Source organism: Ranitomeya variabilis, chromosome 8 (assembly GCF_051348905.1).
Source record: "Ranitomeya variabilis isolate aRanVar5 chromosome 8, aRanVar5.hap1, whole genome shotgun sequence".
Classification (NCBI taxonomy): domain Eukaryota; kingdom Metazoa; phylum Chordata; class Amphibia; order Anura; family Dendrobatidae; genus Ranitomeya; species Ranitomeya variabilis.
The window spans coordinates 93,532,010-93,557,711 of NC_135239.1; the positions used below are offsets into that span (position 1 = coordinate 93,532,010).

The window sequence follows — 25,702 nt, forward strand, 5'->3', positions numbered from 1 at the left end:
ATAATTGGTTCCAGGGGTACACGGGCAGCAGTGGTCTGGTCAGTGGAGGAGTATTTAAAGTAGGGACCGCAGACAGGCTTCAAAGGCCTAACATAAGAAAATGGGCTGGCTGTAGGCACTTTATAATTGGTTCCAGGGGTACACGGGCAGCAGTGGTCTGGTCAGTGGAGGAGTATTTAAAGTAGGGACCGCAGACAGGCTATCAAAGGCCTAACATAACAAACAATAGGCTCATGGCAGTTTCACAGCGGTTACATGGATACACGGGCAGGCAGCTTGGTGGTCAGTGGAGGAGTATTTAAAGTAGGGACCGCAGACAGGCTATCAAAGGCCTAAAATAACAAACAATAGGCTCATGGCAGTTTTACAGCGGTTACATGGATACACAGGCAGCTTGGTGGTGAGTGGAGGAGTAGTGCAAGGAGTGTCTGTCCCAGTACTCCCAAAATATAAATAGATGTTAATGTCTCGCAAAACAACCAAAACAAAAAAAAAAGGTGGCATACTTAGGTACAGGGGTGGGCTCATCTACTGAGTTTCTGACATTGTAATTTGGCAGTAACTATTTAATGGTGCCAATATAGGACACAGACACAGACTACTTTAAGTTGCATCATAGATGTCTACAAATTTGTATTGTCAGTGCCAGACATTGAATGATGTCAGCGAATAGACTAAAGATTGGTGGAGCTGTGCGACATAATTTTGCACGTGGTAGAGCACATTTTGAGCTGGGGTAGGGGGGAACTCTCTTGAGGCCGGCGGGACCGCCCCAGGGCCCCTCATGTTACAACGGTGTGTCTGACGTTGGGTGCGCACCACCACCGCCAGAGACACTACATTGTACTATGAGGGACCCAGTAGCAATGCCGTCAACCAAAAGCGAGCACACCCACCTCTTCAGACAAACAGCAGTCTCACGGGTGCTTGCGCCAAGTCGCGATACCACGGCCCCGTGTGGGGAGTTTTGCCATTTAGGGAGGTGTAAACATGTCGTATGCTGTACAATCAGCTGCAGCAAATTAGACATTAGAAAAGTAATTCACAGGCAAGAGCTTTTCATAGGAAAGCTAGGTGTCGGCCGGGCAAGGTGGGGCAAAAGATTTCGAAATCCAGTTGTGGTTCATTTTAATGAATGTTAGATCGTCAACATTTTGGGTAGCCAGACGAGTCCTTTTTTCGGTTAATATTGAACCTGCAGCACTGAATACTCTTTCTGATAGGACACTTGCTGCCGGGCAAGCAAGCTCCTGCAATGCATATTCTGCCAATTCTGGCCAGGTGTCTAATTTGGAGGCCCAGTAATCAAATGGGAATGACGGTTGAGGGAGAACATCGATAAGGGATGAAAAATAGTTAGTAACCATACTGGACAAATGTTGTCTCCTGTCACTTTCAATTGATGCAGCAGTACCTGTCCTGTCTGCGGTCATAGCAAAATCACTCCACAACCTGGTCAGAAAACCCCTCTGTCCAACGCCACTTCTGATGTGTGCACCCCTAACACTCCTAGTCTGCTGCCCCCTGGAGCTCGTGTGAGAACGATCACGTGCGCTGTGTGCTGGGAATGCCTGAAGCAAACGGTCAACAAGAGTTGATTGTTTGGTTGCTAATATTAGTTCCAAGTTCTCATGTGGCATAATATTTTGCAATTTGCCTTTATAGCGTGGATCAAGGAGGCAGGCCAACCAGTAATCGTCATCGTTCATCATTTTCGTAATGCGTGTGTCCCTTTTTAGGATACGTAAGGCATAATCCGCCATGTGGGCCAAAGTTCCAGTTGTCAAATCTCCGGTTGTGATTGGTTGAGGGGCAGTTGCAGGCAAATCTACGTCACTTGTGTCCCTCAAAAAACCAGAACCCGGCCGTGACACGCAACCAATTTCCTGTGCCCCCGTGAAAGTTTCCGCATTAAAAATATACTCATCCCCATCATCCTCCTCGTCCTCCACCTCCTCTTCGCCCGCTACCTCGTCCTGTACACTGCCCTGACCAGACAATGGCTGACTGTCATCAAGGCTTCCCTCTTCCTCTGGTGCAGACGCCTGCTCCTTTATGTGCGTCAAACTTTGCATCAGCAGACGCATTAGGGGGATGCTCATGCTTATTACGGCGTTGTCTGCACTAACCAGCCGTGTGCATTCCTCAAAACACTGAAGGACTTGACACATGTCTTGTATCTTCGACCACTGCACACCTGACAACTCCATGTCTGCCATCCTACTGCCTGCCCGTGTATCCTCCCACAAATAAATAACAGCACGCCTCTGTTCGCACAGTCTCTGAAGCATGTGCAGTGTTGAGTTCCACCTTGTTGCAACGTCTATGATTAGGCGATGCTGGGGAAGGTTCAAAGACCGCTGATAGGTCTGCATACGGCTGGCGTGTACAGGCGAACGTCGGATATGTGAGCAAAGTGCACGCACTTTGAGGAGCAGGTCGGAGAACCCAGGATAAGTTTTCAATAAGCACTGCACCACCAGGTTTAAGGTGTGAGCCAGGCAAGGAATGTGTTTCAGTTGGGAAAGGGAGATGGCAGCCATGAAATTCCTTCCGTTATCACTCACTACCTTGCCTGCCTCAAGATCTACTGTGCCCAGCCACGACTGCGTTTCTTGTTGCAAGAACTCGGACAGAACTTCCGCGGTGTGTCTGTTGTCGCCCAAACACTTCATAGCCAATACAGCCTGCTGACGCTTGGCAGTAGCTGGCCCATAATGGGACAACTGGTGTGCAACAGTGTCATCTGCCGATGGAGTGGTTGGCCGACTGCGTTCTGTGGAAGAGCTGTAGCTTCTGCAGGAGGACGAGGAGGAGGAGGAGGGGGTGCGAACGCCTACAGCCAACTGTTTCCTAGACCGTGGGCTAGGCACAACTGTCCCTAAATTGATGTCGCCTGTGGACCCTGCATCCACCACATTCACCCAGTGTGCCGTGATGGACACATAACGTCCCTGGCCATGCCTACTGGTCCATGCATCTGTAGTCAGGTGCACCTTTGTACTCACAGATTGCCTAAGTGCATGGACGATGCGCTGTTTAACATGCTGGTGCAGGGCTGGGATGGCTTTTCTGGAAAAAAAGTGTCGACTAGGTAGCTCGTATCGTGGTTCAGCGTACTCCATCAGGGCTTTAAAAGCTTCGCTTTCAACTAAACGGTAGGGCATCATCTCTAACGAGATTAGTCTAGCTATGTGGGCGTTAAAACCCTGTGTACGCGGATGCGAGGATAAGTACTTCCTTTTTCTAACCAGAGTCTCATGTAGGGTGAGCTGGACTGGAGAGCAGGAGATCGTGGAACTTTCGGGTGTGCCGGTGTACATGGCAGACTGAGAGACGGTTGGAGACGGTATTGTTTCCGCCGGTGCCCTAGATGCAATATTTCCTCCTACTAAACTGGTGATTCCCTGACCCTGACTGCTTTTGGCTGGCAAAGAAACCTGCACAGATACTGCCGGTGGTGCGGAAAATGGTGGCCTTACAGTGACGGAAGGGATGTTGCGTTGCTGACTAGCTTCATTGGCCGAGGGTGCTACAACCTTAAGGGACGTTTGGTAGTTAGTCCAGGCTTGAAAATGCATGGTGGTTAAGTGTCTATGCATGCAACTAGTATTTAGACTTTTCAGATTCTGACCTCTGCTTAAGCTAGTTGAACATTTTTGACAGATGACTTTGCGCTGATCAGTTGGATGTTGTTTAAAAAAATGCCAGACTGCACTCTTCCTAGACTCGGATCCCTTTTCAGGGATTGCAGACTGAGCTTTAACCGGATGGCCACGCTGTCCTCCAACAGGTTTTGGCTTTGACACGCGTTTTGGGCCAGATACGGGCCCGGCAGATGGAACCTGTTGCGATGTTGATGCCTGCTGCGGCCCCTCCTCCACCTCCGCTTCTGAACTACTGCCGCCTGCACCCTGTTCCCCCAATGGCTGCCAATCGGGGTCAATAACTGGGTCATCTATTACCTCCTCTTCGAGCTCGTGTGCAACTTCGTCTGTGTCACTGTGTCGGTCGGTGGTATAGCGTTCGTGGCGGGGCAACATAGTCTCATCAGGGTCTGATTGTGGATCTGTACCCTGAGAGGGCAATGTGGTGGTCTGAGTCAAAGGAGCAGCATAGTACTCTGGCTGTGGCTGTGCATCAGTGCACTCCATGTCAGAATCTACTTGTAATGGGCATGGCCTGTTAAATGTTTCACTTTCTAAGCCAGGGACGGTATGTGTAAAGAGCTCCATGGAGTGACCCGTTGTGTCGCCTGCTGCATCCTTCTCTCTTGTTGTAGTTTTTGCTGAGGAGGACAAGGAAGCGACTTGTCCCTGACCGTGAACATCCACAAGCGACGCGCTGCTTTTACATTTACCAGTTTCGGAAGAGGAGGCAAAAGAGCTAGAGGCTGAGTCTGCAATGTAAGCCAAAACTTGCTGTTGCTGCTCAGCCTTTAAAAGCGGTTTTCCTACTCCCAGAAAAGAGAGCGTTCGAGGCCTTGTGTAGCCTGACGACGAAACTGGCTCCACAGCTCCAGACTTAGGTGGAATATTTTTATCCCCACGACCACCTGATGCTCCACTACCACTACCATCATTACCAGCTGACAATGAACGCCCACGACGACCTCTTGCACCAGACTTCCTCATTGTTTAAAAATCGTAACCAAACTAACTTTATTTGTTGCTGTCAAACAACTTACACGGTGAGCTATAACTTCAGTATGATTTCAATATCCCTTAACAGGTTGGTGAGACCACAAGGAAAATCAGGCACAATGTTACACACTCTGTTTTCTGTGACACCAAATCACAGAGATGACACACACGCAGGACTGTCACTCAAGCACTAATGTCAATATTAATCTCCCACCTAATTTATTTTTTATTTTTTCTCTGTGAGACTTTAGAAACCAAATAATATTTAAAAAAAAAACAAAAAAACAAGGCTTTCTATGGCCCACTGAATGAGAGATGGCACGCACAGGAGTGGCACACAAGCCCTGACTGAGGCCAATATTTTTCTCCCACTGATTGATGTAGTGTTTTTGTGTTGAGGTTGATTTTAAAACACAAATGAAGGAAAAAAATAAAAAGGCTTTCTATGGCCCACAATTAGAGAGAGAGGTGGCACACCCAGGAGTCAAGACTGGCACACAAGCTGAAATGGCAATATTACTCTCCCACTGTTTTTTTATGTATTTTTTTTTAATTTTCAGGGAGACTTTAGAAACCAAATAATATTAAAAAAACCAAAAAATAAATAGGCTTTCTATGGCCCACTGAATGAAAGGGAGAGAGGTGGCACACCCAGGAGTCAAGACTGGCACACAAGCTGAAAGGGCAATATTACTCTCCCACTGTTTTTTTATGTATTTTTTTTTTTTATTTTCAGGGAGACTTTAGAAACCAAATAATATTAAAAAAACCAAAAAATAAATAGGCTTTCTATGGCCCACAATTAGAGAGAGAGGTGGCACACCCAGGAGTCAAGACTGGCACACAAGCTGAAATGGCAATATTACTCTCCCACTGTTTTTTTATGTTTTTTTTTTTTATTTTCAGGGAGACTTTAGAAACCAAATAATATTAAAAAAAAACAAAAAAACAAGGCTTTCTATGGCCCACTGAATGAGAGGGAGAGAGGTGGCACACCCAGGAGTCAAGACTGGCACACAAGCTGAAATGGCAATATTACTCTCCCACTGTTTTTTTATGTATTTTTTTTTTTTATTTTCAGGGAGACTTTAGAAACCAAATAATATTAAAAAAACCAAAAAATAAATAGGCTTTCTATGGCCCACTGAATGAAAGGGAGAGAGGTGGCACACCCAGGAGTCAAGACTGGCACACAAGCTGAAAGGGCAATATTACTCTCCCACTGTTTTTTTATGTATTTTTTTTTTTATTTTCAGGGAGACTTTAGAAACCAAATAATATTAAAAAAACCAAAAAATAAATAGGCTTTCTATGGCCCACAATTAGAGAGAGAGGTGGCACACCCAGGAGTCAAGACTGGCACACAAGCTGAAATGGCAATATTACTCTCCCACTGTTTTTTTATGTTTTTTTTTTTATTTTCAGGGAGACTTTAGAAACCAAATAATATTAAAAAAAAAAACAAAAAAACAAGGCTTTCTATGGCCCACTGAATGAGAGGGAGAGAGGTGGCACACCCAGGAGTCAAGACTGGCACACAAGCTGAAATGGCAATATTACTCTCCCACTGTTTTTTTATGTATTTTTTTTTTTTATTTTCAGGGAGACTTTAGAAACCAAATAATATTAAAAAAACCAAAAAATAAATAGGCTTTCTATGGCCCACTGAATGAAAGGGAGAGAGGTGGCACACCCAGGAGTCAAGACTGGCACACAAGCTGAAAGGGCAATATTACTCTCCCACTGTTTTTTTATGTATTTTTTTTTTTTATTTTCAGGGAGACTTTAGAAACCAAATAATATTAAAAAAACCAAAAAATAAATAGGCTTTCTATGGCCCACAATTAGAGAGAGAGGTGGCACACCCAGGAGTCAAGACTGGCACACAAGCTGAAATGGCAATATTACTCTCCCACTGTTTTTTTATGTTTTTTTTTTTTATTTTCAGGGAGACTTTAGAAACCAAATAATATTAAAAAAAAAACAAAAAAACAAGGCTTTCTATGGCCCACTGAATGAGAGGGAGAGAGGTGGCACACCCAGGAGTCAAGACTGGCACACAAGCTGAAATGGCAATATTACTCTCCCACTGTTTTTTTATGTATTTTTTTTTTTTATTTTCAGGGAGACTTTAGAAACCAAATAATATTAAAAAAACCAAAAAATAAATAGGCTTTCTATGGCCCACTGAATGAAAGGGAGAGAGGTGGCACACCCAGGAGTCAAGACTGGCACACAAGCTGAAAGGGCAATATTACTCTCCCACTGTTTTTTTATGTTTTTTTTTTTTTTTCAGGGAGACTTTAGAAACCAAATAATATTAAAAAAAAAAAAAAAAAAAAAATAGGCTTGCTATAGCCCACTGAATGAGAGATAGCACACACAGCAGTGGCACACAAGCCCTGACTGAGGCCAATATTTTTCTCCCACTGATTGATGTAGTGTTTTTGTGTTGAGGTAGATTTTAGAACACAAATCACGGAAAAAATAAATAGGCTTTCTATGGCCCACTGAATGAAAGGGAGAGAGGTGGCACACCCAGGAGTCAAGACTGGCACACAAGCTGAAAGGGCAATATTACTCTCCCACTGTTTTTTTATGTTTTTTTTTTTTTTTCAGGGAGACTTTAGAAACCAAATAATATTAAAAAAAAAAAAAAAAAAAAAAATAGGCTTGCTATAGCCCACTGAATGAGAGATAGCACACACAGCAGTGGCACACAAGCCCTGACTGAGGCCAATATTTTTCTCCCACTGATTGATGTAGTGTTTTTGTGTTGAGGTAGATTTTAGAACACAAATCACGGAAAAAATAAATAGGCTTTCTATGGCCCACTGAATGAAAGGGAGAGAGGTGGCACACCCAGGAGTCAAGACTGGCACACAAGCTGAAAGGGCAATATTACTCTCCCACTGTTTTTTTATGTATTTTTTGTTTTTTCAGGGAGACTTTAGAAACCCAATAATATTTAAAAAAATAAATAAATAGGCTTTCTATGGCCCACTGAATGAGAGGGAGAGAGGTGGCACACCCAGGAGTCAAGACTGGCACACAAGCTGAAAGGGCAATATTATTCTCCCACTGTTTTTTTAGGTTTTTTTTTTTTTTTTCAGGGAGAATTAGAAACCAAATAATATTAAAAAAAAAAAAAAAAAATAGGCTTGCTATAGCCCACTGAATGAGAGATAGCACACACAGCAGTGGCACACAAGCCCTGACTGAGGCCAATATTTTTCTCCCACTGATTGATGTACTGTTTTTGTGTTGAGGTAGATTTTAGAACACAAATCACGGAAAAAATAAATAGGCTTTCTATGGCCCACTCAGTGAGAGATGGCACACACAGGGATGGCACTGTAGCAGAAATGCCAATCTTAATCTCCCACAAAAAAAAAAAACAAAAAAAAAAAAAAAACTGTCCTACAATTACTATCTCCCTGCAGTAATGTAAGCCAGGTATGGCAGGCAGCAATAGGAGTGGACTGATGCACAAATTAAATAAAAAGTGTGGAAAAACAGAAAAGATAGCTGTGCAGAAAGGAAGGAACAAGAGGATATGTGCTTTGAAAAAAGCAGTTGGTTTCCACAGTGGCGTACACACAGCAATACAGCTATCACGGAGCCTTCTAGGGCAGCCCAATGAGCTACAGCGCTGAGGGGAAAAAAAAAAAAAAATAGCTTCCACAGTCCCTGCACACCGAAGGTGGTGTTGGACAGTGGAAATCGCTGCAGCACAAGCGGTTTGGTGGTTAGTGGACCCTGCCTAACGCTCTCCCTGCTTCTGATGAAGCGGCAGCAACCTGTCCCTAAGCTCAGATCAGCAGCAGTAAGATGGCGGTCGGCGGGAACGCCCCTTTATAGCCCCTGTGATGCCGCAGACAGCAAGCCAATCACTGCAATGCCCTTCTCTAAGATGGTGGGGACCAGGATCTATGTCATCACGCTGCCCACACTCTGCGTTCACCTTCATTGGCTGAGAAATGGCGCTTTTCGCGTCATTGAAACGCGACTTTGGCGCGAAAGTCGCGTACCGCATGGCCGACAAGCACAGGGGTCGGATCGGGTTTCATGAGACGCCGACTTAGCCAAAAGTCGGCGACTTTTGAAAATGATCGACCCGTTTCGCTCAACCCTAGTTGTTTATTTTTATAGCATCATTGACTCCATGGTGGTGTACATGAGAAGGGGTTGCATATAAAATACAAGTCAAAATTACAATGAACAAACTAATAGTGAAAGACAAGTACAGAGGGGAGAGGACCCTGCAATTACGGACTTACATTCTACAGGGTTATGGTTAGCATGGTGTTTTATGATCAGTGGGTTACTCTCTCTCTTCTGAAGTGTATGCTCCAATGATCAGTGGTTTCATCTTGTTCTCTCTCCTTTTGAATATCAGTTCTTACAGTCAGCAGGAATTCCTCTCTTTCCCATCTCCTCCACATGTACAGTATTTTCCAAGCAATTGCAAGTTTTCCCGTACTAAGATTTGTTCAAATGCATTTGTTGCTGACAGAATTTTTTTTTAAGTTTGGCAAAGTCACTGAATTTAATTTTCCAAAGCTTTGCTCATATCTATAGATTATATACTAAAGTTTTGACATCCTTTTCTTTCTTTCAGAATGGATGATGCAGAGGCATGTTTTATATTGAGCAGCAGATGTGAAGTAGATAGAACAGCAGCTGTAAGTAATATTGCTTTCTCACAGTACATTTATTTTTCACTTATTATTTTATTGTCAAACATTATTAGCCGCTAATAGAGATCAGAGCAGAAAGACTGGCAGAGGTTGGTACGTTTATTTTGTTTGTTGTTTAGTTGACTTAAACATTAACCATCCTTTCATTTTTTTCATAAATCAATAGAACTAGTGAAAATAAGAAATGCATAATATCTTACAAGCGAAATCTGATTCTTTGTCCCCTCGGACTGATGCATCAGTCTCCAAAATTCTCAGATCTCAGGCAAAATCTGTCTAAGGTCCCCTTCATATGTCCTGGTTAGTGTTGAGCGATACCTTACGATATGCAAAGGTATCGGTATCGGATTGGATCGGCCGATACCCAAAAAATATCGGATATCGCCGATACCAATACCCGATACCAATGCATATCAATGGGACACAAAATATCGGAATGGTTCCCAGGGTCTGAAGGAGAGGAAACTCTCCTTCAGGCCCTGGGATCCATATTCATGTATAAAATAAAGAATAAAAATAAAAAATATTGATATACTCACCCCTCGGACGGCCCCTGGCTCTCACCGGTCCAAGCGTCTGCCTCCGTTCCTAAGAATGCAGAGTGAAGGACCTTCGATGACGTCGCGGCTTGTGATTGGTCGCATGACCGCTCATGTGACCGCTCACATGACCAATCACAAGCCGCGACGTCATCGCAGGTCCTACACTCACTGCATTCTTAGGAACGGAGGCTGCCGGTTACATCGCTAAGGTCCAGGGTCCGCCAGAGGGGTGAGTATATCCATATTTTTTTTTTTATTCTTTATTTTTTACATGAATATGGATCCCAGGGCCTGAAGGAGAGTCTCCTCTCCTCCAGACCCTGGGAACCATACACTGGGAACTTCCGATTCTGATTTCCTATATCACAAAAATATCGGAACTCGGTATCGGAATTCCGATACAGCAAATATCGGCCGATACCCGATACTTGCGGTATCGGAATGCTCAACACTAGTCCTGGTTAATCCTGTATTAGAAAAAACAGTACTGGTGAGATGTTGTCTGTGCCGAGTGTACATGGGTGACATCCATGTGATATCTGTGTGTCGAAGTGATGTCCGTGTCTGTGTGTCCGTGTGCTGTCAGAGTGCTGGCAGTTTGCTGTCACTGTGACACATATGTAATAAAATATAGTATATAAATTAAAGAGTTTTAAGTATTAAATATGTTCTTCCATATAAATACATAGTAATGAGGAACATGATAGATGATAGATAGAATGAAAAATGAAATATGTAAGTGTGATATATAATCAGTGATGTGAATGTTTAATTTTCTGTACTGGTATTTTTGTTTAAATAAATATATAAAACAAATAAATAAAATGTTTTGGGGTCCCCCTTAATTTTTATAAAAAGCTGAGGGAAAGCCTACAGCTGGCGACTGATGGCTATTATAAGGGGGACTCCTAAAAAAATATGTGACTTCTCCCCCCTTTATTTACTAACCAGCAAAGGCTAAACAGACAGCTGCAGGATGATAGTAGTAGCATAGGAAGGAGCCATGGATGTTGGCCCCCTCCCAGACTAAGAACATCAGAACTCAGCTGCCCCGGAAATGGCGCATCCATTAGATGCGCCAAATCTGGCACTTAGCCTCTGCTCTTCCCACTTGTCCTGGTGTGGTGGAAAATGTGATAATTAATGATGGGCAAATCCAAACAGTAAAGTTCGGGGTCCATATCGAACACCTGTTTGGGCATGGTCCCCGAACATGGATTTCTCCCGGAAGTCTGTGTTACTGTTTTGGTTCGGCACTCCAAACATTGGGTGTTTTCCACATTGTCATCTACATGACAGCACGACAAAACACTGGCGGCTCTGATCGGCGGTAAGATTACCACCGATCAGAGTGCCAGCAGCTGTGACCAGCAATAAAAAGTTTACCTCCGGCATCGGCTGATGTGAGTAATAATCCTATCAGCCTATGCTTACTGTCGCTAACAACAGCGAGAGCAGGTGCTGCTGAAGGGAGTAATTCATCAGCCAGAGCCTGCATTTTAAATAATTCAATAAAAAAAATGATGTGGGGTCTGTTCTATTTTTGATAGTGAGCATGACAAAACTGACAGCTAGGGGCTGCAACCCTTAGCTGTCAGCTTTATCATGGCTGGTTATCAAGAATAGAGGGGTTTCCACCTCTATTCTTTATTTATTTTTTTTTTAATATTAGATAAATAATATTTTTTGACAAACAGCCAAGCTAAAGCAGACAGTTAAGGGCTGATATTCTCAGGCTGTAAGAGGCCATGTATATTGGCTCCCCCCAGCTTAAGAATTGCATGTCCCCCCCTCGAAAAGGTAAATTTATTAGAAGCACCAATTTGGGCACTTTGCTCAGCTCTTCCGACTTGCTCTGTGGAGGTGGCGAGAGGGGTTAATGTTTGTGGGGTTGATGTCACCTTTGTATTGTCAGGTGACATCAAGCTCACATGTTTGTAATAAAGAGGCGTCTCCTTCCCTTCCAAACCCTGCCGTGCGCCCAAACAGTAGGTTTCTCCTGCATATGGGGTATCAGTGGACTCAGGAAAAATTGCACAACAAACTGTAACATGAAATTTCTCCTGCTACCCTTCTGATAATGCAAAATTTGGGGAGAAAATATAATTTTTGTGGGAAAATGTGTTTTTTTTTTATTTTCACAGCTCAATGTTATAAACTTCTGTAAAGCACCTGGGGCTCAACGTTCTCACCACACATCTAAATACACTCCGAAAAGGGTCTAGTTTAAAAAATGAGGTCACTTGTTGGGGGTTTCCACTGTTTAGGCACATCAGGGGCTCTCCAAATGGGAGCTAATGATTCCAGCAAATTTTACATGAAAAAAGTCCCTTCCATTCTGAGCCCTGCCGTTCGCCCAAACAGTAGTTTTCTGAATCATATGGGATATTGTCGTACTCAGGAGAAATTGCACTACAAATTATGTGGTACAATTTCTCCTAATACCCTTATGAAAATGCAAAATTTGTTGCTAAAAAAACATTTTTGTGGAAAAAAATGTGATTTTTTTTATTTTTATGGCTCAACGTTATAAATTTCCGCGAAGCACCTGAGGGTTAAATGTGCTCACCACACACCTATTTCAGTTCCATGAGGAGTCTAGTTTCTAAAATGGTGTCACTCTTGGGAGATTTTCACTGTTTAGGGACATAAGGGGCTCTCCAAATTTGTCCGCTAATTTTTCCAGCAAATTTTGCATTAAAAAGTCAAATGGCGCTCTTTCTCTCCCAAGCTCTGCTGTGTGTCCAAACAGTGGGGTTCCTCCATATATGGGGTTTTGGCATGCACATGAGAAATTGCACAACAAATTTTGTGGTCCATTTTTTCCTGTTAATCTTGTTAAAATAAAAACATTTGGGTATAAATTAATTTTTATGTGAAAAAAGGTTAACTGTTCATTTCTTTTCCACATTCCAAAAATTACTGTGAAGCACCTGAAGGGATAATAAACTTCTTGAATGAGGTTTTTAGCACCAAGAGCAGTGCAGTTTTCAGAAAGGTTTCACTTTTGGGTGTTTCTTATCAAATAAACTACTCAAAGTCACTTAAAATGTGAGGTGGTCCCTAAAAAAATGATTTTGTAAAAATTTTGTTGGAAAGAGGAGAAATCACAGGTCAACTTTTAACCCTTATAACTTACTAACAAAAGAAAATTTTTGTTTAAATAGTCATGCTGATATAAAGTAGACATGTGGGAAATGTTATTTATTATCTATTTTGTGTGACATATCTCTCTGATTTAAGATTTGAGAATTCAAAATTTAAAAAAATGAAACATTTTCCAAATTTTTGCCAGTTTTCTGTATATTTTTGCAAATAAACATGGGTTATATTAAATAAATGTTGCCACTATTTTGAAGTACAATGCGTCACAAAAAAAAAAATTTCAGTATCAGTGGGATCTGTTGAACAGTTTTAAAGTTATTATGTCATATAGTGAACAGTGGTCAGAATTGCAAAAATTGGCCTGGTCATTAACATGCAAACCACCTTGGGGTTTAACATTAGCCTGCAGTTGTTGGCTTTCCCTCAGCTGGTTAGGAAAATGAAGGGGGACCCCACAATTTTTTTAAATGATTTATTTAATACACACTTTACACAGACACTGTGTGCTGACTCTAACTCCCATCAGCATCGCCTGGCCTCGCTGATTGCAACGAGACCAGGCGACAATGATGAGAGCTGCATTCAGCACCCAGCACATGTAATAGCGCTATTTATACTGCTTTTCTCAGGCACTATACGTGTCACACTGATGACACATGGATGTCATCTGTGTGTCATCAGTCTTCCTGTGTACAGCATGCATTTCATCTGTGGTATGTTAAATAAATGGAAATGTCTGTGGGAGATCCACGTGGATACTCGGTTCAGGTAAAAATACAGATGTGTGCGCACCACCATTGTATTCATTTGGTGTGTGTGTGTCTGTATTTGTGCTGCTTAAAAAACAGACTGCATATGTACATAGAAAATGGACATATGAAGGGGGTTTTAAGTGAAAACAGCCTTTCCCATAAATTTATATGGATAACTGTAACTGTATGTTCAGGAGAGTTTGCAGTTGAGTTGATGGAAAACTCTTTAGAAATTTAAAAGCACTAATTGTCAACTATCTTAATAATGGGAAGTCACTGTTACTGTTTGGGTTTGGCATCTCGAACCTCAGGTGTTTCCCATGCTGTCATCTTCAAGTCAACACGAGAAACACTGGTGACTCTGATTGATGGTCTGGTGGTAAAACGTTTACCTCCGGTCACAGAGGTGTCGGTTGATGTGAGTAGCGAGTGGTGTCGTGAGTTCACTTGGGTTCAGCTATGAACTCCAGAGAGCTTTCTCACTGCGAAAGCTGGATGTAACAACAAACTATAAATGTTATTTGCGAGTAGACATGAGAGATTATTGTTGTATCCCTCCTTATTCAGCTCGCTAATAGAGCTTACTGAATAGTTGCAGCAGGAACCAGGATACCTGGATTGCTCCTGATAATCAGGTGTCCGAAGCCTCAGCTGCATGTGTCACGGCTGTGTGACAGTCACAACACATGCATGGAGAGCCTGTGTGTTGTGACTGTCGCACACATGCAGCTGCGGGGCCGGACACCTGATTATCGGGAGCGATCCAGGTATCTGGGTTCCCGCTGCAGCTATTCGGTAAGCTCTATTAGCGAGCCAAATAAAGCGGGATCTGACGATGTTCCTTCATGTCTATTAGCGAGCAGCTATTCACATCAGAGCTTACAATCACAGCAGCTCTGGCTCAATAACAGTGTCCTCCAGACAGACAGGGTGAACCATGGAGGTGACAGAGTGAGGGGAGCTTCAGTTGGGTAACTGATGGTAAATCTGAGTCACTTGATAGGTCTTCATTTGTGAGTTGTGGAGACATCTCTGTTCGATCCTTCTTTTCCCTTAAAGGGATATCAAAGGGTTAACAATCATAGCTCAGTAGATAAAAATGTAATTACATTTGTCAAATGCAATCATTGTAAAAAAAATGCTTCTCCCTTCAGATATCACCCTATGAAAACCCTCATGTCAGAGGTATTTTCCACTTGGTTGGCCAAAGATACATCATGTAGTTCTTTCATAACAGGCCGCACATGCTCAGTAGGTACCGGCTATTCTACAATTACTGTCCTTTTATTACCGTGCAGTGAGCTGGTCCCTATGTAATTGCCCCTTCCTTACCTTACCTTACAGAGCAGGCATGAGCGCTGCGTACCTGCTGCTGCCAGAGGAGGAACGGCTATACTGTTTTTTGCCTATGCCGCTCTACATAATAGATGCAGCTGAGCAAGCGCAGAAGTGCCAGCCACTAAACCACTGATAGTTTTTCTCTTTAGAAGCATGATTATTTCTGTCCATCTTTGTTTTCATGAATGTCTAGTACCTATAAACACAGGATAAATACGAACGGGCCGTTAAGTATACTGTCAGAGAGAGAATCTGTCTTCACTGCCCAATCATTTTTTAAACAGTTCTGATAAAATAAAAGCTACAGTGTGACTGGTTGCTAGGGTAACAAAAACTGGTTTTGGAAACTGTACAGGATACATAGGAGAAATATGCCTTAAACACATGCATAATTGTAGGATTAAAAACCTTTACAAAAGTGATGGAGACAGTCAAGACTAGAATTGAGCGACTTTCACTTTTTTTGGATCGAGTCGGGTTTTGCGAAACCCGACTTAGTCAACAGTCCGGTCGGGTGAAATCGGCCGATTATTGCGAAAAGTCGGGGGCCGACTGAAACACGAAACCCAATGCAAGTCAATGGGGAATCAAAGTCGGCAGTGAGTGGAGGACAGGAAAACACCTACAGTGCCCATTTTAATGCAAAAAACATCAATTCTTATTACTTAAGCTTGTCAATCTTAATTTACTTTATAATAATAGTTAGGCATTGAAAACGGGGTCATTTGGCTAAAGTTGTGGGGGGTAGGGCTGGCTCAAGATTGTCGTGGGCCTAGGAAACGCGGAATACATCATGGCGGTGGAGCAGGGAGAGGTAAGTATTTCAACTTTGCAAGTGCTGTGATCCTGAGCAAGCAGGGGGGCCCACTCATTCGTAGGAAGGTGCAGATGAAAGTGCAGGTTCCTTCATCAGGTGGGGGGGCATACTCGTTGGCGATGTCACTGTCACAGGGCCTCTCATAGTACAGTGGTGTGTTTGACAGCGGGTGGCGCCTCCCACTGGCAGAGACACTTTTGCGTACTATGAGGGGCCCTGTGCCAGTGACGTCGCCAATGAGTATGCCCCCCCAACCTGATGAAGGAACTTTCATCTGCATCTTCCTCTTTGTCCCCGTGTAAGGTTGTACAGTATACGGAAAGGGGAACCTGACTTTCAGCAGGGTCAGATTCTGGCTGTGTAGAGTGCAAGGGGAATGCAGTGGTCTGGGTCAATGTACCAGCAGACTCATCTAGCAGTGGCTGGGCAAGGGGCAGGATGAGGAGGAAACACAGTTAGTAGGCCCAAATAATAAAGTGGGCTAAATGCAGTTCAAATGTGGTAACAGGAATAAACAGGCGGCATTGCTTTGTTTAGTGGAGGAAAACTGTAATGAGTGGCAGACACAGTTAGTAGGCCCAAATAATAAAGTGGGCTAAATGCAGTTCAAATGTGGTAACAGGACTAAACAGGTGGCATTGCTTTGTACAGTGGAGGAAAACTGTAATGAGTGGTAGACACAGTTAGTAGGCCCAAATAATAAAGGGGGCTAAATGCAGTTCAAATGTGGTAACAGGACTAAACAGGCGGCATTGCTTTGTTCAGTGGAGGAAAACTGTAATGAGTGGCAGACACAGATAAAGGCCCAAATAATAAAGTGGGCTAAATGCAGTTCAAATGTGGTAACAGGACTAAACAGGTGGCATTGCTTTGTTCAGTGGAGGACAACTGTAAGGAGTGGCAGACACAGTTAGTAGGCTTAAATAATAAAGTGGGCTAAATGCAGTTCAAATTTGGTAACAGGACTAAACAGGTGGCATTGCTTTGTTCAGTGGAGGAAAACTGTAATGAGTGGCAGACACAGTTAGTAGGCCCAAATAATAAAGTGGGCTAAATGTCTGCCAAAAAATTGTTCATAAATAAACAGGTGGCATAGCTAAGTACAGGGGTGGGCTCCTCTGCTGAGTAGCAGACAGTGGTAGTAGGCGCAAAGTATTAACTGACACAATGTCTCAAATACAGATATCATAGTACGATACCAAAAATTTTGTCCCGGAACAAATATGTTATATACCAGGACTTCACTGAATGGTATCCTATGGAGCTCCCTCAAATTATCCAAACACCAGAAATTGGAGCAAGAAACCAAAAAATAAATATATCATAAAATAGTACATTTTATTTCAAATGTTTCACATACAGGTAAGTATCACAAAATAGGTAATTGGAACAGAGCAAAAGACTAGGTTAAAGGTGCACCTTAAATAATGGCACCCCCAGGACAAAGGCATGGAAATTTTAGCTATATCATAACACCCTGAACAAGGTTCTGATTCAAATAAAGTGCCTAGTGCATATAATTTCATCCATAGCCTAAATGGTCACATAAATCTCAAAAAGGTGAGATCCCATTGTATCAAAAACAGCCATCTGGCTAACACAGTCTAACAAGTGAAAAAGACATGAGACCACCCGCAGATCTTACCCATATCTTTGTCCATAGGGATACCCATGCGCCCCAATGTGCGTTTCACAACAGCTTCCTCAGGGGGCAGAGTGATGATAAATGATCCCCGCTGTCTTGCTTATATACACACCTAATAGTCACAATCAGCGGCGCATGTGGCCGAAGAGGGCGCAGGAAAGCCGCATCACTCCGGCGCCATCATGGCGGTGTGGGTCACGGGGAAAACCCCCGATGATATCAGTGACCCGCACACGTCACTACCAGGCGCCGTACATGATGCCGCAGCCCAAGACCACATCGGAGACATGCGCACTAGTGACCCTCAAGACCTGAATCTCACCCATTAGAGCAGAACGGGATTTGCTGTGTCCAGCACCAATTTTCAAGGTACATAATATTTTGACCGAAAAATTAAAAGAACGAATACATGCAGACAAACCATATGTAACTTGATCCAATATACATTAAAGTGACAGTGCATAAAATACAATAAAAACATATAAAACATAAGTGACAATGACAACATATTAATTAATAATTAATACTGGTGCGAGACATAACACAATATATATCAGTGTTAAACAGGACCTAAAAGATCATCCAGTGAACAGTTCATATTAAATATTGCCAATCCATTCAGTGCATCCAGAACTGTGATTCAGAAATGGAGATGATGAATCACTTCTCCAATAATAATTATTTTCAGTAAGGATATTCAGTGAAATGTTCAAGTGTGTAGCTAAATATAAAAAAGACAATTAGAATTAAAAACAAAATACAAACAAAAGGAAAGTATCGTTAGTCCAGAGATGATGTCAATTTACTACAAAAATGATGAGAAACTCAGCTGCTCATTTAGCCCCGCCGGTGTCACAATCCAACGGCATTCTTTTTGTGTCAGGATGCGCACACTATCTCCTCCGCGTATGCCCATGTGAACACAGTCAATCCCCCAAATCTTCAAATCCCCAGAATTACATTTATGTTTCAACTTGAAGTGTTTGGGGATTGTTTTCAAAGAATCCACGTCATCCACATCACGAGCGGCCTCAATATCTCTCACATGTTCACGGGTACGGACCCGTAATTCACGGGATGTTAAACCAATGTATAACAAATTACAGCTGCACTTAGCATAATACACCACATGTGTGGTCGTGCATGTGATATAGTCCTAGATCTTAAATGTTTTGAGGCTGTTCTGCGCCCTCTTCGGCCACATGCCGAAAATCTAACCAAAATAACAACCGTTATATGGTACTGTAAAACAAGGTAGAAGGTGTATATAAACTTGTTGAGAATTTAAATCTCCCTTTTTTGGTGGAAGACTGAACCAAAACTCAGGCCCTGTGCATAAAACAACACAATGTAATTGGCAGAAAGTGGCTGGCTGATATACGACAAACTAACAGGACTGAAGTATATCCACTTTGTGAGAATTTGAATCTCACTTTTTTTTTGGAGACTGAACCAAAACTCAGGCCAATGTATAAAAAAGCACAATGTATATAGATATATGAAAAAATACAAGGACTGTAGTACAATTTCAATCTCTATACAATGATCTCAGGACAAGTATGGCAGCAAAAAAAAGGACTGCTGCACACAAAAGTGTGCACAAATAAACAAGATAACTGTGCAGAAAGGAGCAACAGGATTTTTGCTTTTAAAAAAGCAGCTGGTTTGCACAGCACCGTGCAAACAGCAATGCAGCTATCAGGGAGCCATGGGATAACTCTTTTAATATTATCATTGATGGAGAGTAGTGGCGGATTAAGGGTAGCCTTGAAAAGTTTAAATTATGTAGGCCACCCGTGATATATGCTATAGTTTTGGGAACTTCATGTGATAGGTCACATGATGAACATAGGTGCTGTTGTGCATATCTGTGCAGATGTAAGTAGACATAAATGCGGTACGCATAGCACTATATCTTTTTCCTTTCATGCAGCACTATACATAACAAGAGATGACTTTATCTAATAAGGGACAGCATTATGCAAAACTAGCTATTGAACCCGTTCTAGCCCGGGTGGCGAGCATTTATATTGGTATATGGTCTCCATCCTGGTATGTGCTGCTCCCATCTTGCTCTCCCATCCTGTCATGTGCTGCTCCATCCTGCGCCCCCTGTTGTGAATTCTGCTTTTGGGTTCCCTCCGGTGGTAGTAGGTGGTCATGCAGTTGTCCCTGGGTTGCAGTCCTGGTCAGGTGTGTCTGCTGATTGCAGTTCTGACTGGGGTATTTAGGTGTGCAGGATTCATTAGTCCTTGCCAGTTGTCAATTGTTGTTGGGAGGTGTAGGCCCTCTGTCTGGTTCCTCCTGCCTTTCTGCCAAATCAGCAAAGATAAGTGTCTGTTTTTTTTCCTGTGGCACACATGCTGTGTGCTTCACAATTCAGTGCTATTCTTTGTGTTTTCTTGTCCAGCTTAGATTGTGTCAGTATTTTCTCAGTCTTGTTGGATTCTCTGGAGTGGCAGATATACATTCCATGTCTTTAGTTAGATTGTGGAACTTTTTGTATTATCTGATGTGGATATTTTTGGAAGGGTTTTAATACTGACCGCCTAGTAATCTGTCCTATCCTTTCCTATTTAGCTAGAGTGGCCTCTTTTGCTAAATCCTGTTTTCTACCTGCGTGTGTCTATTCTTCTCCTACTCACAGTCATTATTTGTGGGGGGCTGCCTATCCTTTGGGGGTCTGCTCTGAGGCAAGATAGCATTCCTATTTCCTTCTATAGGGGTATTTAGTCCTCCGGCTGTGTCGAGGTGTCCAGGGTTTGTTAGGCACACCCCACGACTTCTAGTTGCGGTGTTAGTTCAGGATTTGTGGTCAGTACAGGTTCCACCGACTCCAGAGAAAGTTTTCATGCGGCTCCAAGGTCACCAGATCATAACAGTACAACTGGCCCGTAATGAGTTAAATGCATCTCAGAAGAAGGGAAGAAAGGTGTTGAGCCATTTTTTTTTCTGCAGTCTGTTCTGTCTTTTCTTCCCTCTTTATTTATGGGTGGCTGAGGAGTCTTGTGCCAGCATGGATGTTCAGGAATTGGCTTCTCGTGTAGACCAGCTTGCTGCTAGGGTACAGGGTATTTCTGATTATATTGTTCAGACTGCTGCTTTAGAGCCGAAGATTCCTACTCCTGATTTGTTTTTTGGTGATAGGTCCAAATTTGGTTTTTTTAAAAACAATTGTAAACTGTTTTTTGCTCTGAGACCGCGATCCTCCGGTGATTCCATTCAGCAGGTTAAAATTGTCATCTCCCTGCTGCGTGGCGATCCACAGGATTGGGCATTTTCCCTGGAATCTGGGAATCCGGCCTTGCTTAATGTAGATTTCTTTTTTCAGGCTTTAGGATTATTATATGATGAACCTAATTCTGTGGATCAAGCAGAGAAAACCTTGTTGGCCCTGTCTCAGGGTCAAGAGGCGGCAGAATTGTATTGTCAGAAATTTAGAAAATGGTCTGTGTTGACTAAATGGAATGATGATGCTTTGGCGGCAATTTTCAGAAAGGGTCTTTGTTGTGAATTCCGTTCTGGAGCTCCCTCCTGTGGTTGCTAATGGTATTTTTGTGAGTTCTGCCCTTGGGCTCCCTCTGGTGGTTTTGATTGGAACTGCTGCTCCTTTAGGTAGCTGTAGCAGCTGCCTTCACTGATCGCCTTGCCTGGGTTTGTTATTTAAACCTGCTCTGGGCTTTAGTTCATGCCAGCTGTCAATGTTCTTGGTTGGATTTGGTTCTCTCCTTGGATTTCTCACATGGCCTGTCCTTGTAAGCAAAAGATAAGTTTTTGCTAGTTCTTGTTTGTCCATTTGTTTTGGACTCTATTGCTCTGCAAATATGTCTCTTTTTGTCCAGCTTGTCACTATGTCATATTCAGGCTAGCTGGAAGCTCTGGGGTTGCAGATTTGCCTCTCCACACCGTGAGTCGGTGTGGAGTTCATTTTTGTAAACTCTGCGTGGATTTTGTAGTTTTTTATACTGACCGCACAGTATCCTTTTCTCTCTGTCTATCAAGTTTAGTATTGGCCTCCTTTGCTGAAATCTGATTTCATTTCTGTGTACGTCATTTCCCTCTCCACTCACAGTCACAATTTTTGTTGGGGCTGTCTTTCCTTTTGGGGTTTTCTCTGAGGCAAAATAGCTTTCTATTTCCTACTTTAGGGGTAGTTAGTTCTTAGGCTGTGAAGAGGTGTCTAGGGAGAGTCAGGAACATCCCACGGCTATTACTAGTGTTGTTAGGATTAGGGACTGCAGTCAGTAGAGATACCACCTCCTCAGAGCTCGTCCCATGTTGCGTTTTAGCCACCAGGTCATATCAGTGTGGCCTCTTAACCACCAGGTCATAACAGGTCTTTCTGAATCCATTAAAGATGTTATGGTGGGGTTTCCCACGCCTTCCGGTCTGAGTGATTCCATGTCTCTGGCCATTCAGATTGATCGGCGCTTGTGGGAGCGTCAAAATGTGCCCGCTGTGGCGTCGCCCTTAGAGCAAAGTCCTGAGCCAATGCAGTATGATAGGATTTTGTCTAGAATGGAACAACAAGGATTCAGAAGTCAGAATAAGTTGTGTTATTATTGTGGCGACGCTTCTCATGTCATTTCAGTCTGCCCTAAGCGGACAAAAAGGATCGCTAGTTCATTTACTATCAGTACTGTACAACCTAAATTTCTGTTATCGGTGTCCTTGATCTGCTCATTGTCATCATTTTCTGTCATGGCGTTTGTGGATTCAGATGCCGCCTTGAACTTAATGGGTTTTGAGTTTGCCAGGCGTTGTGGTTTTCCCTTGCAGCCTTTGCAGAACCCTATTCCTTTAAGGGGGGATTGATGCTACACCTTTGGCTAAAAATAAGCCCCATTTTTTGACACAGGTGACTATGCACATGGCGCCAGCCCATCAGGAAGATTGTCAATTTCTGGTGTTGTATAATTTGCATGATGTTATCGTGCTGGGTTTCCCGTGGTTGCAGGTACATAATCCTGTGTTGGATTGGAAATCTATGTCTGTGACTAGTTGTCAGGGGGTTCATAATGATGTTCCTTTGATGTCAATCTCCTCTTCTTCCTCTTTTGAAATTCCAGAGTTTTTGTCTGATTTTCAGGATGTATTCGATGAGCCCAAGTCCAGTTCCCTTCCACCGCACAGGGACTGTGATTGTGCGATTGACTTGATTCCAGGCAGTAAGTTTCCTAAAAGCCGACTTTTCAACCTGTCTGTGCCTGAACATACCGCCATGCGGAGTTATGTTAAGGAGTCTTTGGAGAAAGGGCATATTCGGCCATCTTCTTCACCGTTGGGAGCAGGGTTTTTTTTGTTGCTAAGAAGGATGGCTCCTTGAGACCTTGTATTGATTATCGCCTCTTGAATAAGATCACGGTCAAGTTTCAATACCCTTTACCTTTGCTTTCCGATTTGTTTGCTAGGATTAAGGGGGCTAGTTGGTTTACGAAGATTGACCTTCGGGGGGCATATAATCTTGTTCGTATTAAGCAGGGTGATGAATGGAAAACTGCGTTTAATACGCCCGAAGGCTATTTCGAATACCTTGTGATGCCATTCGGGCTCACTAACGCTCCATCTGTTTTTCAATCCTTCATGAATGATATCTTCCGGACTTATATTGATAAATTTTTTATTGTATATTTGGACGATATTTTGATTTTTTCCGATGATTGGAAGTCTCATGTGGAACAGGTCAGGATGGTATTTCAGATCCTTCGTGACAATGCTTTGTTTGTGAAGGGGTCTAAGTGTCTCTTTGGGGTGCAGAAGGTTTCTTTTTTGGGCTTTATTTTTTCTCCCTCATCTATGGAGATGGATCCGGTTAAGGTTCAGGCCATTCATGATTGTATTCAACCCACATCCGTGAAGAGCCTTCAGAAATAAAAAATCTTTAATATTTGGGTTTTGCAAATTTTTATCGCCGGTTCATTGCTAACTTCTCCAGCGTGGTTAAACCCTTGACTAATTTGACGAAAAAAGGCGCTGATGTGGCGAATTGGTCCTCTGCGGCTGTCTCTGCCTTTCAGGAGCTTAAACGCCGATTTACTTCTGCTCCGGTGTTGCGCCAACCAGATGTTTCTCTTCCGTTTCAGGTTGAGATTGATGCTTCTGAGATTGGGGCAGGGGCCGTTTTGTCTCAGAGGGATTCTGTTGGTTCTTTGATGAAACCATGTGCCTTCTTCTCCCCCAAGTTTTCGCCTGCTGAATGCAATTATGATGTTGGCAATCGGGAGTTGTTGGCTATGAAGTGGGCGTTTGAGGAGTGGCGACATTGGCTTGAGGGAGCTAAGCACCGTATTGTGGTCCTGACCGATCATAAGAATTTGATTTACCTCGAGTCTGCCAAACGGCGGAGTCCTAGACAGGCTCGATGGTCCGTGTTTTTTTCCCGTTTTGATTTTGTGGTTTCGTATCTTCCAAGTTCTAAGAATATTAAGGCTGATGCCCTTTCTAGGAGTTTTTTGCCTGATTCTCCTGAGGTCCTTGAACCGGTCGGCATTCTGAAAGAAGGGGTGGTCCTTTCTGCCATTTCCCCTGATTTACGGCGGGTTCTTCAGGAATTTCAGGCTGATAGACCTGACCGCTGTCCTGTGGGGAAATTGTTTGTTCCTGACAGATGGACTAGTAGAGTGATTTCTGAGGTTCACTGTTCTGTGTTGGCTGGTCATCCTGGTATTTTTGGTACCAGAGATTTGGTTGGTAGGTCCTTTTGGTGGCCTTCATTGTCACGTGATGTGCGTTCTTTTGTGCAGTCCTGTGGGACTTGTGCGTGGGCCAAGCCTTGTTGTTCCCGTGCTAGTGGGTTACTTTTGCCATTGCCGGTCCCTGAGAGGCCCAGGACGCATATTTCTATGGATTTTATTTCTGATCTTCCGGTTTCCCAGAGGATGTCGGTTATCTGGGTTGTTTGTGACCGGTTTTCTAAGATGGTTCATTTGGTGCCTTTGCCTAAATTGCCTTCCTCTTCAGAGTTGGTTCCGTTGTTTTTTCAGCATGTGGTTCGTTTGCATGGTATTCCGGAGAATATTGTGTCCGACAGAGGTTCCCAGTTTGTTTCTAGGTTTTGGCGGGCCTTTTGTGCTAGGCTGGGCATTGATTTGTCTTTTTCTTCTGCATTTCATCCTCAGACAAATGGCCAGACCAAGCGAACTAATCAGACTTTGGAGACTTATTTGAGATGCTTTGTGTCTGCTGATCAGGATGATTGGGTGGCCTTTTTGCCATTGGCCGAGTTTGCCCTTAATAATCGGGCTAGTTCGGCTACTTTGGTTTCGCCTTTTTTTTGTAATTTTGGTTTTCATCCTCGTTTTTCTTCTGGGCAGGTTGAGACTTCTGACTGTCCTGGTGTGGATTCTGTGGTTGACAGGTTGCAGCAGATTTGGGCTCATGTGGTGGACAATTTGGTGTTGTCTCAGGAGGAGGCTCAACGTTTTGCTAACCGTCGTCGGTGTGTTGGTTCCCGGCTTCGGGTTGGGGATTTGGTTTGGTTGTCTTCCCGTCATGTTCCTATGAAGGTCTCTTCCCCTAAGTTTAAGCCTCGGTTTATTGGTCCTTATAGGATTTCTGAGATTATTAATCCGGTGTCTTTTCGATTGGCGCTTCCGGCCTCTTTTGCTATCCATAATGTCTTCCATAGATCTTTATTGCGGAAATATGTGGTACCCGTTGTTCCCTCTGTTGATCCTCCGGCCCCTGTTTTGGTTGATGGGGAGTTGGAGTATGTGGTTGATAAGATTTTGGATTCTCATTTTTCGAGGCGGAGGCTTCAGTACCTTGTCAAATGGAAGGGTTATGGCCAGGAGGATAATTCTTGGGTTTTTGCTTCTGATGTCCATGCTGCTGATCTGGTCCGTGCCTTTCATCTGGCTCATCCTGATCGGCCTGGGGGCGCTGGTGAGGGTTCGGTGACCCCTCCTCAAGGGGAGGGTACTGTTGTGAATTCTGCTTTTGGGTTCCCTCCGGTGGTAGTAGGTGGTAATGCAGTTGTCCCTGGGTTGCAGTCCTGGTCAGGTGTGTCTGCTGATTGCAGTTCGGACTGGGGTATTTAGGTGTGCAGGATTCATTAGTCCTTGCAATTTGTCAATTGTTGTTGGGAGGTTTAGGACCTCTGCCTGGTTCCTCCTGCCTTTCTGCCAAATGAGCAAAGATAAGTGTCTGTTTTTTTTTCCT

General features: G+C 43.3%; 1 protein-coding gene across 2 annotated transcripts in view; it reads left to right on the top strand.

Moving 5' to 3' along the window:
- KCNT2 (potassium sodium-activated channel subfamily T member 2) overlaps positions 1–25,702 on the top strand; it is a 1,359,842-nt gene that overhangs the window by 652,411 nt on the left and 681,729 nt on the right. For both annotated transcript variants that reach the window (XM_077277827.1, XM_077277828.1), the window contains exon 12: positions 9,265–9,328. In XM_077277827.1, the coding sequence (XP_077133942.1) occupies positions 9,265–9,328 (64 nt within the window). The remainder of the gene's footprint in view (positions 1–9,264; positions 9,329–25,702) is intronic.